The sequence below is a fragment of the Triturus cristatus genome, chromosome 1_2, assembly GCF_964204655.1.
Source record: "Triturus cristatus chromosome 1_2, aTriCri1.1, whole genome shotgun sequence".
Taxonomy (NCBI): domain Eukaryota; kingdom Metazoa; phylum Chordata; class Amphibia; order Caudata; family Salamandridae; genus Triturus; species Triturus cristatus.
Window position 1 is genome coordinate 1,177,217,321 of NC_140580.1, and position 18,083 is coordinate 1,177,235,403.

The window sequence follows — 18,083 nt, forward strand, 5'->3', positions numbered from 1 at the left end:
GGAGAACCATGAAAAGGCGAGGGAATCTTCAATACTGTGATCTACCGGCAGGCGGAGGTTGCAGGCCGGGTACTGGTCCTTCTTCACAAACCTATGGGGGCAGTTCTTGCAAAACTGGAATTGTATCTTCTCCATTACCAAGTACAGGAAGCCCCCTGCGCACATATTTTTCGTATCCATCGCTGAAGATACCTTGTCCTGGTCCAGTATCTTCTTCTGATGACTCCTTTGCTCCGGTGGACTTTTTGTGATTTGTTTTCTAGATTTTCGTTAACATTTTTCCCTTGATTGTTGGACATCTTCCTACATGCTTCCAGACCGAACGGCAGAAAAAAAATCGGAAGATGGTGACCAAAGGTGGGGGCTTCCGGAGGAAGCAAGACAACGTTACAAGTGGCACCAAATGGAGGTACATGGACGCCCACCACGAACAAAAGACAAAAACAGTATAAGGACAAACGTTTTTGTTGGGAGAATTCTGGACCCAACCACTAGATGGCGGAATAATGAACAGCATGTGAATCCAGGAAAGATTCACACTGCAAAACCACTGTCACAATTCTGTGAGTTCTTTTTGAAACTGCTAGTAACCCAGATGCCCGCCTCTCTGAAGGACACCAAGGACATACTAAAAAAACTTAGAGACATTGAACTTCTATTGACCCTAGATATGGAATCATTGCACACGAATATTCCTCAAGAATCCAAACTAGAGGTTATAGAGCGTCTGACTCCTCGACAGGTAAACAAAATGACACCTGCCGAGTTTATCCTCGACTGCGCACACATAGTTCTTACTAGCAATGTTTACTGCGCACACATGGTTGTCGCACACATGGTTCTTACTAGCAATGTTTACTGCGCACACATGGTTCTTACTAGGAATGTTTACTGCGCACACATGGTTCTTACTAGCAATGTTTACTGCACACACATGGTGCTTACTAGTAATGTTTACTGCGCACACATGGTTCTTACTGGGAATATTTACCACGCACACATAGTTCTTACTAGCAATGTTTACTGCGCACACACGGTTCTTACTAGCAATGTTTACTGCGCACACATGGTTCTTACTGGGAATATTTACCACGCACACATAGTTCTTACTAGCAATGTTTACTGCGCACACACGGTTCTTACTAGCAATGTTTACTGCGCACACATGGTTCTTACTGGGAATATTTACCACGCACACATAGTTCTTACTAGCAATGTTTACTGCACACACATGGTTCTTGCTAGCAATGTTTACTGCGCACACATGGTTCTTACTAGCAATGTTTACTGCGCACACATGGTTCTTACTAGGAATGTTTACTGCGCACACATGATTCTTACTAGGAATGTTTACCGCGCACACACAGTTCTTACTAGCAATGTTTACTGCGCACACATGGTTCTTACTAGCAATGTTTACTGCGCACACATGGTTCTTACTAGCAATGTTTACTGCGCACACATGGTTCTTACTAGCAATGTTTACTGCGCACACACGGTTCTTACTAGGAATGTTTACTGCGCACACACGGTTCTTACTAGCAATGTTTACTGCGCACACACGGTTCTTACTAGCAATGTTTACTGCGCACACATGGTTCTTACTAGCAATGTTTACTGCGCACACATGGTTCTTACTAGGAATGTTTACTGTGCACACACGGTTCTTACTAGCAATGTTTACTGCGCACACATGGTTCTTACTGGGAATATTTACCGCGCACACATAGTTCTTACTAGCAATGTTTACTGCACCCACATGGTTCTTACTAGGAATGTTTACTGCGCACACATGGTTCTTACTAGGAATGTTTACTGCGCACACATGGTTCTTACTAGGAATGTTTACTGCGCACACATGGTTCTTACTAGGAATGTTTACTGCGCACACATGATTCTTACTAGGAATGTTTTTGAATATGAAGGGGAGTTCTCCTTACAAATGAATGGAACTTCAATGGGGAGCACCTGTGCCCCCAGTTTGGAATGTTTGTATGTACACAACTTCGGGACCGAGTATATCTACTGTGATGAGAACCCATACTTAAGGCAGATGAAGCAGTAGAAAAGATATATCAACGAAATCCTGGGGTTCTGGACAGGCACCAGAGAGGAAGCAATTGAGTTTGCAGAATGGGTCAACAGTTTGGACACTTTTTGAGATTCACAATGAGCATGAGCGATGTGGAAATACTATGCTTGGACTTACGGATATACCATGATGGGGGGGTCCTGAAGACTGAGGTTTATTATAAACTGACAGACAAAAACAGCCTTCTACGCTTTGACAGCTTCCACCCGAGCACTTAGAGAAGGCTTACCAATAGGTAAATTCGTAAGGCTCAGACGGATTGTACAGAGATTGGGAAGTACAGGGAACACATGGAAATACTTAGCAAAAAACAGAGAAAAAAACTACCCAGAGAGAACCATCACAAGAGCAAGAAAAAGAGCAACGAATAACGATAGGGATGCCCTGTTGGGCACCTACAAAAAAACCACGGAATGCAACACCCATATGCGTAACAGTTACTTCCATCTCAAATTCAGTCACAAAACTGGTTAAGAGACATTGGGACATCCTAAATTCTGGGAATTAGAAATTTGCACAACCCATGTTCTCCTTTAAAAGAAGCCAACATCTATGTGATGCAGTGATACAACCCCCCCCATCAAAATAAGAAAAGAGCGGCAGAGACACAAATAACGCTATGGAACACCCCTATGGGTCACCAACCCTGTGGGGGGTATGTAAGTTTAGGAAGAAATGTAAGTCTATGGATTTGAGCCTTGCCACACCATGGGTGCTGCAACATCTTACAACTTGAAATCCCAGCCTTGTTATATGCGTTTTACTATGCCCGTGGAAGCTCCTATGCATTTGTATGACTAATAGGGGGGTACATGTTCGCATTATGGAACACTGAAGCACAATACAGTACAGGAGAGACGAAACAACTAACTGGACACTTTATTGAACACCAACACAATGTGGACGACATTTAATGGTATGTTATTAAAAAACTGGAATGCAGACATACAAATATGAGTAAGGCACTGCTGAAGTATGAACAGTGTTGGGTGTTCCGCTTACATACTGACACCACAGGACTGAACAACGCCATTCCATGGGGGCCCTGGATAATTAGATAAAACAGATGGTCTACCTATTGGGTGTTCTCCCCACTGAGTCATCAGAGCCTATTAAACATATGGTGATAGCCTCTTGGTATTTTCATGGCCTCTGTACCATTTATAAACAGTAACGTACATGTACACTCCACTTTGCATAGTGTGTGTACCTTTTCCATGTCATACGACCTCTCCGTAATAGGAGGGAATATGTATATATGCATTTGATTATGCCAAGAAGAAATACTGTCCATACCAAGGGCTACTACAGCCCCCACAATCCTTTTAAATGGCACAGGACAACTGTTTTACTGCTCCACCGCTTCTAGTTGAAATTCTGGGAAATAGACTACATTTCCCAGGATTCTGACCCCGTAGGACGCTGCCATTGACTGCCACTACGTAGCGTGGTTCCTGCGTCACGCGCAGTTCCTTACCAATGGACCTACGCGTTGGACATGGTGCTCCTGATTCCAGAGCCCATGCCCTGTCAGTGACGGACACAGAACACCGTGCCCTCAGGCGCCGGTGAAAACAATTCCCTTGCTGTCCTACCCAACTACAGCTGGGTTGCATTACTGACAACAAGACCAAACAAGCATTTGCAATGCAATAGGTCTCGGATTTGCGAGAGTTTAAGCTATAGCCATTGTAAATGGCAATACCTTGTATTTATTTGTTTTGAAAACCAACACATAAATAAAAGGCATTGTAATTTATAATGCCAATAGCTCAAACTCTCACAGATGCGAGGCCTATTGCATTGCAAACGCTTGTTAATGTCTGGCATTGTGCACAGTACAGCCTCTAAAGGGACTACACTGGACATTATGATTACAGCAGTCCTCCTGAAAAGTGGTGTTACTACTCCACTGACCGTATAAGAGACAGTTGAGTAGCTGTACCTCTACGGATATAGAAGTGACCTAATGGATAGGAAGTACATCTCACTTAGACCGTCAATTATTTGCTTATTACAGTGAGTATGAGCCCTGCAACTAGCACTCCCCATGCCGCCTTTGAACCAATAGTGAGTTTCCAGGGCCCTAGCCTGGTTCCAGCAAAGGGTGGACATATGAATTATAAGTACATCATCTGAAGCAAAAAAGGTATTGTTTAAAACAAACATCTTGGGGTATTAGAAAGTGAGTAACTGGCGACAAGCCGCTTTACCTAATTCGTTTGATTTTGGATATTTCACAGGGATGTTTTGTGGACACAGTTTTCAGAAGCCAGAGTCTCTGGTGACATGGATTCGTGTTCACCAGCAAAGAAGAATAGATTTTGTGTAAATCTCAGTACTGGGCGGGGCTGAGCTGGCTGCATTGGGTAATTCTGATGCAGTCTTGAATGTGAATAAAGTGATGGCAAATAAATGGCTTGGGGAACAGGGTGTCAATGAGTACTTATAACTGGGCCAGTGTTTGACCACAAAGGGTAAAACAAAAAAAAAAAAAAAGAGTTGGGGTGGAAGGTAGCGCAATCCAGATGGGGACCAAGAGAGACAGAAGGAATAACAGACGAGGGTTGCAGAGCAACAGATGGGGTCAGAGGCCTGGGAGGAAGTGGCAAAGAACAGCACTGCCAAGGGGTGGAAATGACGAAGTTACAGCCGCAAAGCATAAAGGGAAGTGCCTTGAGTTGGCAAAAGAGTAAAGATATTTACTGTGTTTTTTCGGATCACACAAAGGTGGAAATCCTCTCAAAACAACCTGCAGTTTTTGCAAATTTGGGCTGACCTCCGGCGCCGGAGATACTGCAGCCTCGGAGTATCCAAAGTAGCATCCAAAGAATCTTCGGAGGTACCATGTGTGCAGCAAATGAATGGCATGGCTCTGTGCACACCGCGACATGGGTAGCGGCCAGAGGAGCTTCTGTGGGGCTATCAGTGCAGCTGTGTACACTGCAGCCCAAGAGAGTATGGAGGAGCTGAGGTGAAACTATGTGTGCAACTGGAGGGGTGCACAGTGCAGTTTTATCCTCAAATGAGCTTTGATGGAACTATGAGACATGAGTGCAGCTGAGGGGTGGCCATGGGAGCTGTGCACACGGCAGCTGGGGAGTGACCAGAGAGAGGAGCGTCGGCGAATGATATGCACAGTTGGAGGAGTGTTCTGGTGCGACTGCCACCCCAAGTGTACAGATGAATTGATGAAGGTGGGAGGCCCAGGCACAGAAAACAACAGAGCATGCTCAAGCTTCCCCAACAGCTCAGCCGAAAGTTCACTAGGGTGCGGCCCCTTGCACTAACTGCACGCTTCTGCCAAAGTAAGTGCTCCCAAGTGCCCCGCACTCACCTTGCGTAGCAGGGCAGACGGTTTAAGAGGCAGCAGCGTGCCCACACTGGTCCTTAAGTTTACTTTAGCAAGCTGGAGGACAACACGCTTCTATCCCCTTCTTATTTCGCAAGCTTTTGCATTTTTTAGTGTGGGTCTAAAGGGGCGCTTGGCAGTGAAACTCGTGGGACTGCCTGTTATTTTGAAACTCATAGCACATGTATCAAAGGAGTAGCGGCTTCCTGCTCCTGCACCGCCCCAGAGAAGCTGCTGCGGCGCTGTGCTGTAGAATGGAGATATGTTCTCTCATGTGTTTTTTGTGCGTGTCAAGTGTATATGTATTAGAGATCAAATTTCTCATTCCCAAAATAAGATTACCCATAATTGTCAAACCAGCAATAAGTTTTCTCTTTCAAGTGGTACTCTTTTTAAGTCGTCTGGCCAAGTTTGCACTTATTTGCCTCCAATCCAAAGATAAAAGAAAATAATGCGTATAAACCTCTCAAATATGGTGGTGGCCTTAATTGTGCACTACATCTTAAGTGATTCGAACAAAGATTGCGACTGGCCCTTTGCTGCAAATTCCCTTTTGAATCTTGTCTGCGCTTGTCTACACTGAGTGGAACTGAGAATTAATAACTCTTCCAAGGATGGTGACGCAAAGCATGGAGAGAGGAGTCATAATAGACAGACTATATGCCACTGCAGGCGAAATTCAGACAAACTAATCTCTCGAACACAACACAGATGCGTAGAGATAGGCTGGAAAAAAATCAGCCCCACATTGTGAAATATTTATTTGAATTATTTCTTTTGCTATCAGTACTAGATTTTGATTTGACTGCTGATAAGTGAAAAACAAGACAAGCCTGGAAGTAGTGCACGCGCCGCGGCGAAATTGAAAGCGCCGCGCTTGCCCATATGTTTCCAATTAACGCGACCGCGAGTCTCGGCGCGATAATTTGAAACATATGGTGCTCATGCTCGCTCCCGCGGACCATAGGCCACAGAACGAAGAAGGCTGGACATGCACTCCCCTTGGGCCAATTGCGTGCTGTCTTTCTTAGAAAGACAGCACGCAAAGCCCAATAGCAAGTGATAAATTCCAAGCACACGCATGAGCATGTGTTTGGAATTTAAAAGCTCTTACAAAATGCCTTGCAGAGCAGTAAATGCGCGCTGGCTCAGGCGAGACCTAAAAAGTGGGCATTAGGCTGATTGGCTACTTCTGGCAGCCCCTTTGCCTTTAAATACGAATAAGCATTGCTACGGCCCTGATGTTACCAGATGACTGTTCCTTTTGGGCACAGCAGGATCAGTGCGGGCGCTCTACCGTGGCGAATTAAGTGGCATATAATTGGTGCAATGCAGTAAGGATGCAGTACCTAAGACGGATATAAAACACAGAGACTGTGAGAAGTTGAGGAGGGCATGTGGGTGCATTTACCATGCACTTTGAGACATTATTTATACTTACTTATTGCCTCCTTACTCTTCCCCCGTGTTATTATTGAATTAAAGCACCTATCAGAGTGTCACTATAGGAGGCGCCTACCCATCACAGACCATGAGGCAAAAGGCCCCCTGGCACTAGGTCAGCAAGGAGATCATGTAAAGGGTTTTACAATGGCACTCCCTCCCCCATGTGTTTTCATCACCTGTGCATGCGTGCTGCGCGTGAGTGTGTTTTATGACACATGTGCCATAGTTGCTGTTGTTTTTAATGTTGTTTTAATGTGCATCAGAATGTCACTGTGCATTTTACGATATCGCTCTGCAATGGAAATTGATACTGCTGTGTATACCGATACTAGGTTTTCCTTGTTATTCTAAATACTACCGCAAAGTGTTTGTCTTTCTTCGCTCGGCTAGGTATTAGTCCCTGATGATTGATTGAAGAGAGGTAGGTCCTTTTAATTTTTACCATTGTACCCTTCACTGTATTTAATAAAGTCTAGGGATACATACCTTTAGCCCTGATGAATGCCCGAGACCTCTTTTAGGCTCTATTAGAAGGGCAGAAACATGTTGGCATAACAACTCAGTGGTACGTAAGGGTCACAGCAACTACTTACGTCCCCTGAGACTATCTTATGGTATTTTTATTTAGCTTAGGGTACCACCTGTATAAAGGATACTTTTTGGTATACCAAAAATTTGTTTTAGACGTATAACTGGATACAAGTATTTTATCCAGAGAGAAATTTTTATTTCTAAGAACTCCCCGAAGTTGAGTCCGCCCTGGTAGTATCATCTCACCATGAGGAAGCATGTCACATTACGTGAGTGAGTCTACCTCACCCAAATCTTGGAATTGCCGGTTTTGTTGTCGGGATACTAGCAGTAACTAGGGTTTGGGAGACAATTCCCTATGCACACTAAGAGGGCATCACGCCATTTCTGTGTTTTGTGTGGCGCAGGATCCTACCAGGGTGGGAGAGTGGCTCAGGGACAGATCAGAGTGGGTGGTGGAGGAAGAAATGGACATGAAGCAGACCAGATGCAACGACAGGGTTGAGGATGATTTACGAGCGTGGGCGGCCATGTTGGACGCACTGAGGGACCCCCCTCACGCCCAGTCACCGTGAAAGGGTGATCACTGAACCGCACAAAGCGACATGACGAATTGACTATTTGGATGAAAGGGGAGGAAAGGTATGATTGACTTGTGATGGCTTGGACTGCCTGGGTCCGTGGATATTCTCTGCAGAGGGCACTATGAACGCACGCGGTGGGTGACCATAGGTGGCCTCAAGGACGATAGGCGCTATTATTGGTATGGTACAGCAAATGTATGAGGGCGACCACAGACAACAGCAGAGGGGTGGGGGGAGTTTGGGGATTTGTTGGTGGATCATTCATACAATGTATGTGGTAAGCATGGAATTATTTTGGTATTGCATACTGTGTTAAAACAATAAAAACTATATGAAAAAGTGTGCAATACACATTGGAATTTTTTTGTACTTTGGTTTGAAGCAACATAGAAGATTTTAGATGAAAGAACCACACTTAGTGGTGATCTGGATTAGATACAACAGATTTGGCATGCAGGATGCAATCCTGAGGTGGGTGAAGCTTTTAAAGAAGGAAAAATAAGTTCCTTTTTTCCACCCAAAGCAAACGGAATTCTCCAGATCGCTACGGAACTCACCTCCACAGCAGCTGGAACTACAGAAGTTGGGAACTCAGTCTCGGTTTTGCAGTGTCTTACAGAACAAGTTACTTGCATTCGGTACCGCCTTTTCTGGTACAGACTATCAAACCACAGATCCCTTACCTTACAATATTCCCCAGGCATGAGACTGGACCTGGAAAATCTTGAGCAGTACCTTTGTGTGTCGGTAGATGGCGTGACTGGCTCCACGTTACCCGCATCGGAAGTGATGTACGTGGTGTCCTGTAGGCGCCACCCCAACACGCTGACATCTGTCTCTTTTGTTACTATTTCCATGCCAAAAACACTCAGCAATGACTGAATTATGTGTGACCAGTGCGCAGAAACTAACAAGATCTATTGGCTGAAGAGCCCATTTCGCAGAGCGGGGAGGATGGGAAGGTCAACGAGGAATCTGCAGTTAGATAGAGTCTCTACCAGAAAAAGCGTTACCAAAGGTAAGTCACTTGTTCTTTTGACAGAGGCCTCTAACTGCAGATTCCTCACATAAGAATAGATAACCAAGCAATGCCTCCTCGGGGTGGGTCTGCAAACAGGCTTAAACCCGAAAGTCCGAAAGGACTGAATGGGCAAAGTGCCAGTCTCGACAGACTGGATTGTCCAAGCAGTAGTGTTTTGTGAACACGTGGAGTGACGCCCACGTGCAGCCTGATACATGTCCAGGACAGGCACACCATGTGCAAACGCGTAGTGGCCACTTTGGCTCTGCTGGAATGAGCCTGCAAGCCTTCAATTGGCTGCTTCCTAGCTAATGTGCACCAGATTTTTATGCAAAGCACATTCCAACAGAATATGGTCCACTCCTGCACTGCCTTGCCTTTTCACTCCAGCGAACCCAAAGAGGTGATCTTTGGTACCGATGGAGTAAAAGGAAAAGGCTCTTTTAGGGTCCGGACAATGGACCCTCTCCTCCTCCTTGTAAGGATGAGGTATAGCCAAACATATCGGCAGCGTGGTGTTCTCGCTGACATGGAATGGGGTTACTACTTCCGTCAGGAAAGAGGCAGTGTCCGAAGAGGATTAACAGAAAGAGCTTGAAGCCCGATTACCCTCCTTCCCAAAGTAATCACCACGATACAGGCTGTCTTAAAGGTCAGAAGGCTCAAAGGGCAGCTGTGCATGGGTTCAAAAAGGAAACGCATGAGAAAAGTTTAGACCAAATGAAGGTCCCATTGGAGCATAACAATAGGGGTAAGCGGATAAAGATGCTGCAAGCCATTAAGAAGAAGTGCCACAACAAGTGACTGAAATAAAGAGGGCTATTTCGCAACCGTAAGAAGGCGGAGGTAGCAGACAGGTACCCTTTAACAGTGCCCCGGGCAAGATCTTGCAGATCTAAGGATAACACAAACAACAGTACCTCTGACAGGGAGGCAGCAGGGTGCGCTGATACAGTCCGGCCTGCGCTAGTGTTGACGTCGAGCAGCGTTTATTGTTACCCAACTCAATGGTACTCCTTTTATCAACCTCAGAAGGATGAAAGGCCGAGTGGACCTGCCGGGATAAAACTTGGGGAAGCGTGGAACAGACCCGGCCACCCTCCACTGGTGGAATGCGGGAGCAGACTAGGAGCATGGTGCTTGCTGAGAGAAGCAGAAGAATGCATGGACGACGAATCCTTATACTTATTCCACTTACTCGACTTTGAAGTCGGGAGGGATCTCGACTGTCGGCAGATCGGCCCCGAGATCTCCCTTTGAATCAGTGCTGAGAATGGCATTGACCCTTCTGCCGCGCTGCCAGGAACTTCATCGCCTGCTCCCCAGTAGCCTTGGGATGCTTCAACTTGCAGTCGGAGCAAGCCCAGGAGTTGTGGTCCGACCCCAAACACCACATAGGAATCAAGTGGGGATCAGAGACTGTCACCTGTCTGTAATATTCTGTAATATTGCTCACAGGGTTTAAATCCGGTTTGCTTGCTGGGGGACATATACCTTGCACACTGGTAGTAAAGCTCAAAAATAAATTGATAAATGGATGAAAAAAGTGCTCGGAAAAACGACAGAGGTAGATCTCCTGATCTGCACTGTTGGTGCAGAAAGAAAGGAAGTTACGTCAGGGTGCAGGGGCGGGGCATTTATAGGCACCAGACTCATCACTTCGGACCTGTGGACAATGTTGATGCAGAGATGGTGGACGGCGCTTACCGGCGCAGAGAGGTACTGCTCACGATCTATCGGATCCAGTCTGACACCTGGGGAATTTTCTAAAGTAAGGAATCTGAGGTTAGAGTCTCTATTTGAACGTTTTCTATGAGAAGGTTGGTAAATGCAGGAAATAGTCCGCTGCTTCCTGTCGGCATCCTGCTCTGCCCGACTAGGACTTTGGATCACCCCACTTCTCTAGTTTTTGACCAGGATTCACGGTTCATCAATCGAATGGACTCCCTTGACATGGATGAACTTATCTTACTACTGCATTTCAGAAGATTCCACTTTACTACTTCTATAGGGGGTTCAAGAACATTGAAGTCACACAACAGGTGAGAGCCTGGTCTTTTGAACCTTCAGTGCCTCGTCCGTTTCTGAACTCCAACGGCCACTGTGTCTGTGTTTTTACTAGTGTCAACACACAGGCGACCTCTAAAAAGAGCTTACACCAGACGGAGGTTACTGCGCGTGAATACCAGACTAACCCTGCACTGTGGTTTCCCTCAGTCTGGGCGTGAGGCCCTGTCTCCCACTGCCTCCCAGATGCTCACCAGGCGCAGGTAGAGCTCAGCATCCGTCTCCTTCAGGCTGGAGTACACTCTCTCCATCTTGGAGGTGATGCCACACTGAGAATCATCCAAGCTTTTCATGAAATTGTCCCGGATCTCGGCCATGAGGTTTGTGAAGCAGAAGAACGTGTCAGCCTCAGCGTGCTCTGGAAGAGAAGAAAGGGGGCTCATTCCAAGTCCCTTTACAACATACATCTTCTTTTCAAACTTTCTTACGCTCACTTCATCACAAGCGCAAGACCGTCCGACCCCCACCAAGCCCACGCCTGGCCAATGGGGGGGATCAGCAATATTTTATGCAACACAACACCCCACAGCTCCTTTCCACATTCGATCAACAAATCCATGCGCATTAAGTTTAAACTCAAATCTTAACTTCTGTGTCAAACTCATTTAAAATCCAAGCATGGAACTTCTGCCCTGTTTTCAAGGTCCCCGCTTCTCGCTTAGCTCAAAGACTCAGCAGGTTAGTTAGGTAGGATCTGCAAGGATTCATTTAGGCTGGATTGCCCATGTGCTCGCCTACATGCTACCTAGTGCTCGACCCCACTGTGTGCCTTGAACCAGATGCTAAACGTAGTACCCCGTGGTCACCCCAGTCCATGCCTGCAACCCCTTTCTATATATCAGCACATATCAGCTCCTCTGGGGCCGACTGAGATCTAGTTCATTGTCCACAAATTGGCATCAGATGTCTTACCAAACAACACTTCCTACCACAAACACTTTGGGTGTATCCCAGGCAGAAAATGTCTCACCAAAGGCACTTCGTACCACAAACACTTTGGGTAAATCCCAGGCAGACAATGTCTCACCAAACAACATTTCCTACCACAAACACTTTGGGTGTATCCCAGGCAGACCATGTCTCACCAAATGGCACTTTGTACCACAAACACTTTGGGTATATCCCAGGCAGACGATGTCTCACCAAACAACACTTTGTACCACAAACACTTTGGGCGTATCCCGGGCAGACAATGTCTCACCAAACAACACTTCATACCACAAACACTTTGGGTGTATCCCAGGCAGACAATGTCTCACCAAACAACACTTCGTACCACAAACACTTTGGGTGTATCCCAGGCAGACCATGTCTCACCAAATGGCACTTTGTACCACAAACACTTTGGGTAAATCCCAGGCAGACCATGTCTCACCAAATGGCACTTTGTACCACAAACACTTTGGGTAAATCCCAGGCAGACGATGTCTCACCAAACAACACTTCATACCACAAACACGTTGGGTGCATTCTAGGCAGACGATGTCTCACCAAACGTCGCTTAGTACCTCAAACACTTTGGGTGTATACCAGGCAGACAATGTCTCACCAAACGGCACTTCGTACCTAAACACTGTGGGTGTAGCCCAGGCAGAAAATCTCACCAAAGGCACTTCATACCACAAACACTTTGGGTGCATCCCAGGCAGACGATGTCTCACCAAACGGCACTTTGTACCACAAACACTTTGGGCGTATCTCAGGCAGATGAAGTCTCACCAAACAGCACTTTGTACCACAAATTCTTTGGGTGTATCCCAGGCAGACAATGTCTCATCTAACGGCACTTCGTAATTAAACACTTTGGGTGCATCCCAGGCAGAAAATATCTCACCAAAGGCACTTCATACCACAAAACACTTTGGGTGTATCCCAGCCAGATATCATCTCACCAAACGGCACTTCGGACCACAAACACTTTGGATGTATCCCAAGCAGACCATGTCTCACTAAACAGCACTTCGTACCACAAACACTTTGGGCATATTCCAGGCAGACAATGTGTCATCAAACAACACGCTGTACCCAAACACTTTGTGTGTATCCCAGGCAGACGAAGACTCACCAAACAGCACTTCGTACCACAAATACTTTGGGTGTATCCCAGGCAGATGATGTCTCACCAAACGGCACTTCGTACCACAAATACTTTGGGTGCATCCCAGGCAGACCATGTCTCACAAAACAGCACTTCATACCACAAACACTTTGGGCGTATCTCAGGCAGATGAAGTCTCACCAAACAGCACTTTGTACCACAAATTCTTTGGGTGTATCCCAGGCAGACAATGTCTCATCTAACGGCACTTCGTAATTAAACACTTTGGGTGCATCCCAGGCAGAAAATATCTCACCAAAGGCACTTCATACCACAAAACACTTTGGGTGTATCCCAGCCAGATATCATCTCACCAAACGGCACTTCGGACCACAAACACTTTGGATGTATCCCAAGCAGACCATGTCTCACTAAACAGCACTTCGTACCACAAACACTTTGGGCATATTCCAGGCAGACAATGTGTCATCAAACAACACGCTGTACCCAAACACTTTGTGTGTATCCCAGGCAGACGAAGACTCACCAAACAGCACTTCGTACCACAAATACTTTGGGTGTATCCCAGGCAGATGATGTCTCACCAAACGGCACTTCGTACCACAAATACTTTGGGTGCATCCCAGGCAGACCATGTCTCACAAAACAGCACTTCATACCACAAACACTTTGTGTGTATTTCAGGCACACAAAGACTCACTAAACAGCACTTCGTACCACAAATACTTGGGGTGTATCCCAGGCAGATGAAGACTCAACAAACAGCACTTTATACATAAACACTTTGGGTGTAACTTGGCAGACACAGGTGTTTACTTTTGCTAAATACTTCAGCTGATTTCTTACTTTTTCCTCTACAAGTTGGAAATCTGTCCACGACAATGCTGGAAGCTGAAAGCCGTTTCCTATTATAGGTTTTAAAACCTTGTGTTAGAACGTGTTTTATCATGAACCACCGGGTATAGTGTGTGTTTCTTTGCTCTTCCAAAGTCATTATTGCCTTCATACTATAAGAAACACTATCAATACGTAGCTGACGTAGTCAGCATCCTCTCATTATAGATCTTGGTGTGCTCGGCTGCCCTTTACATCTTGGCCTGCACGCCACTCCCCAACACCCCAGTCAGCTTGGCTATCCATCTACACATCTTACAGAATTCAATGTAGCAAAGACTCCTTTTTGGATGCAACCTGATCTCAATCTAAGTTTCTGAAAAGCTGTTGGAGCCAGGATATTCGCCGATCCGAACTAATGTCATCATTTTTCTGCCATCCACATCTCATCAGGAATTGGCGATCTTGGTTTTTACTCTGATCATCAGTCCAGCATGCACCGCTTCTTTTTTAAATCTCAGTTAGAAAAGTCTATTTACAATTTCACTTGGGTCAATACATCATTCTTTAAAGTTTTACAGCAACAATACAGTTGATCTAAAAGAGTCGGGGTGCCCCTCACATGCTGGTGCTGTCATTGCGCCCCCCCTCGTACAACGCCGACTGCACAGTATGCCATTTGCTGGTCATGGACTGGACTAGGAATGGCTAGAACCCCTCCTTGCCGCACCCTGATTGTGAACCGACACCCCCAGGCTCTACGTCCGGATTACAATATATACTACCGTCCTGCATATGTTAAGGTAAATGTTTGGTCTTAGCTTTAGATTACTGTGCACAGGCGGCATTTCATGAAGCCCTTTCCAAGCTGAAACGATCACCCTTGAAAACGACGCGACTATATAAAGCCCATAGTGCACACTGTAAAGCCCCGATCTATGCTGGAAATGTGGGAGAAACCGAGTACCATCCTGGCACTACATGACATGCATAGAACGAGTCTGTAGATACAGGTTAAGACTGGAATGAACCTTACAATGTTTCTTCTACATAGACATGTGTAATGAGGCTTGTACAATGTTGATAACCGGTCTACTCTCTTGCCTAAATAATAAATGCCAGTAAAAATATGTTTTAAAAAAACAAAACAACAGAGTGGATCTACTTTTTGCCATAAAGATCACTGTATTGTAGTATCGGCTGCCTGACTGTGCAATGGCCGCAGAGGGCAGCAACCCCCACATGTATCACATGATCTAGAACCGATCTTTGCCTGGTGCAGTCCAGGAGTGGTCACCGTGCACCTCCATGAATTTCATGACCTGTGCCATAGACTTCTTTCACCGTCCCCTATAAATAACGAACCTCAGCCCCTGGGTGGCTGTCCTTTCCATCTCTCCTTCTCAAGCACTGCCCGGTGCCTAGATAATGCCTACTGGCCCACTCCAAGGGTCCTTGGTGCCACTGCACCCCTATGGGACCAGCCAAGGCCCCTCCGTTGCTCCCACTCACCTGGCCCGCCCCAAGGGTCCTTGGTGCCAGCGCACACCTTATGAGACCAGCCAAGGTCCCTCCGTTGCCCCCACTCACCTTTCCACTCTTTATTCGGGTCTGTAGCGAAGGAGTAGTAAATCGGCCCCACAATCTCATTCATCCCCTGCACGTAGGCGATCCCAGGGTTCAGTTTGGCGTAGATGAAAAGAATCCTCTCCACCACCTCCCAGTGCGCCTCGCAGCCATTGGGTAGGAGCTCATACTCATTCCAGGCATTGGAAGCGGCCGTCTTCATGGGGGAGCTCACCTGCAAGCAGCAGAGTCAAACCAATCAGGGATGAATCCAAAGGCACAGAGTAAACATGCAAGGCGGATGCATGCCTAGAACACGCCAGGTGGCGCTCAGGCGTGAAGGTGTCCATGTGAGCCCCATCCCTGCACCTCAGACATTAGACCTCTGCACTGAGAGCTTGCAATGGAGATTGCCTCGGAGGACCAAACATTGCCCCTCCCTCCCTCACACATGCACTCTTCCCATCTCCTCCTGCTGCCTGCCTCCTCTAGCTGCCCACACCCTGTCCTTTCTCCAGCTGCCCACGCTGATTCATCCACCCACCTATCTTCACCTGGCTGCCACATACTGCTCGTCTCTCACAGATGCCCACACATGGCTTGTCTCCTCCACTAGCTTACACAATGCCATCTTCTCCTGCAGCACACACAATGCCATCACCTGCGGCTGACCACACAATGTGAACTCTGCCAGCTGCCCGGACAATGATCATCTCTTCCAGCTGCACACAGCTGCCCACAAAGTGACCATCTTCTGCAGCTGCCCACGCAATGCTCCTGCCCTCCATCTGTCCACATTCTGCGCCTCCCTGTCAACTGTACACACATAGCACAACTTCTCCTGCTGCCCACACAATGCCATCTACTCCAGCTGCCCAAACAAAGCCATTATATCCAGCTCCCCACACCACAATGCTCCTGCTCTTCAGCTGTCCATAAGGAAATAAGTTACATACCTGTAACTGTAGTTGTCCAGTATTGGAATCTTTCATAGATTCACATACTGGATTCATTCCCTGTCATCGAGATGGGAGTCGTCGATATATCAAAATAGCAATGTAAAGCCAATACAAACCAGAAACCCGGCCTAGGCCCATTTCCATATCTCTATTGGTTTTCAAAAGAGACCAAAATAAAGCCTGAACCAATCAGAACCTCTCCCCGTCTAGTATACTCCTCAGAGAACACTAGACCCTCAGATTTTCACAACACCAGTGCCAAAGACACCTGCAAAAATCCAAAAGGTGAGCCTCTCAGGGAAGGAGGGTGGGTCGCATGTGAATCTATGAAATATTCCAATACTGGAGAACTACAGTTACAGGTACGTAACTTATTTCTTTACTCCAGTATTGGAAAAAACGTGTGGTCTTACATTAGAAGGGAAGGAGGGGTGAAGGAGAGAGCTCACCGCCACTGAAAAAGGTTCCTCAGCCCCACCTGGCCCCCTGCTGCATCACTCTGAGCTGCGGCATCCAAGCACTATTGTCTGGTAAAGGTGTGGGTACTCTTCCGGGTCGCAGCTCTGCAGATGTCCTGGATAGGCACTATGGCAAAAAGAGCTGTTGACGCAGAGACCGCTCTTGTAGAGTGGGCATGCACCAGTGCCCGCAGGGGTTTTCCTGCAGATTGATGGCAATATTGATTTGCACCGGACATCCAAAGTGCAATACTCCGCTTGGATAGAGGATAGCCTTTACGAGGGCCACTCAAGGCCACGAAGAGCTGGGTGGACTTGGGAAAGGCTTTGGTACTTTGTAGATAATATTTAAGACAACGCTAACTATCAAGTGAATGAAGGGCTCTTTCCGAAGCAGTTGTTGGTTAAGGAAAGAAGGTTTTGGGGACAAGAGGGTTGTTTAAATGAAAGTCTGATGGAACTTTAAGGATACATTTAGGGTTGATATGAAGGACTACTCTGTCATCCCTCTATTGCAGAAAAGGTTCCTGGATAGTGAGAGCCTGGATTTCACTGACCCTCCTAGCCGAAGTCACTGACAGCAGTGTGTCAACTTTCCACAACAGTAACTTGAGGTCAGCTTTATGTATAGGTTTGAAAGGATGTTTCATGAGTTGTGACAGGAGTATGTTCAGATGTCAGAGAGGTGGCGGAGGCTTGACAGGTGAAAAGTCCCAGAACAGTCCTCTCATGAATTGTTTAATGATTCTTGATGACCATAATGATGGCCCCGAAGAGGTCCTTCTGAATCGGGATAGTGCAGCCAGGTGGACTTTAATCGAGGCGTGCGCTAATCCGGATTTCGCCAAAAGCAGGATGGAAGGAAGGATTTCATAAGGTGAGGAAAAGAAAGGATGGATGTTGGATTCCTCACACCAAACACAAAATCTCTTCCATTTCATTCTGTATGTTTTGTTAGTGTGTTATGATTGTACATTGGGACAAATATCCCTACATTCAGACGGTATATGTAGATGCTAAGATTCAAGGTGTTCAGGAGCCATGCTGCTTTTGGGATCTGGATGCAGCATTTGTCCGTGGGACATCATCGGAAGAGATGGAATGGGACGCAAGA

General features: G+C 46.5%; 1 protein-coding gene across 1 annotated transcript in view; it reads right to left on the reverse strand.

Moving 5' to 3' along the window:
- TBC1D13 (TBC1 domain family member 13) overlaps positions 1-18,083 on the reverse strand; it is a 250,374-nt gene that overhangs the window by 56,960 nt on the left and 175,331 nt on the right. Inside the window, exons 8-9 of the mRNA XM_085614058.1 lie at positions 15,577-15,787; positions 11,288-11,451 (exon numbers count right to left, since the gene is read on the reverse strand). Coding sequence (XP_085470184.1) covers positions 11,288-11,451; positions 15,577-15,787 — 375 coding nt within the window. The remainder of the gene's footprint in view (positions 1-11,287; positions 11,452-15,576; positions 15,788-18,083) is intronic.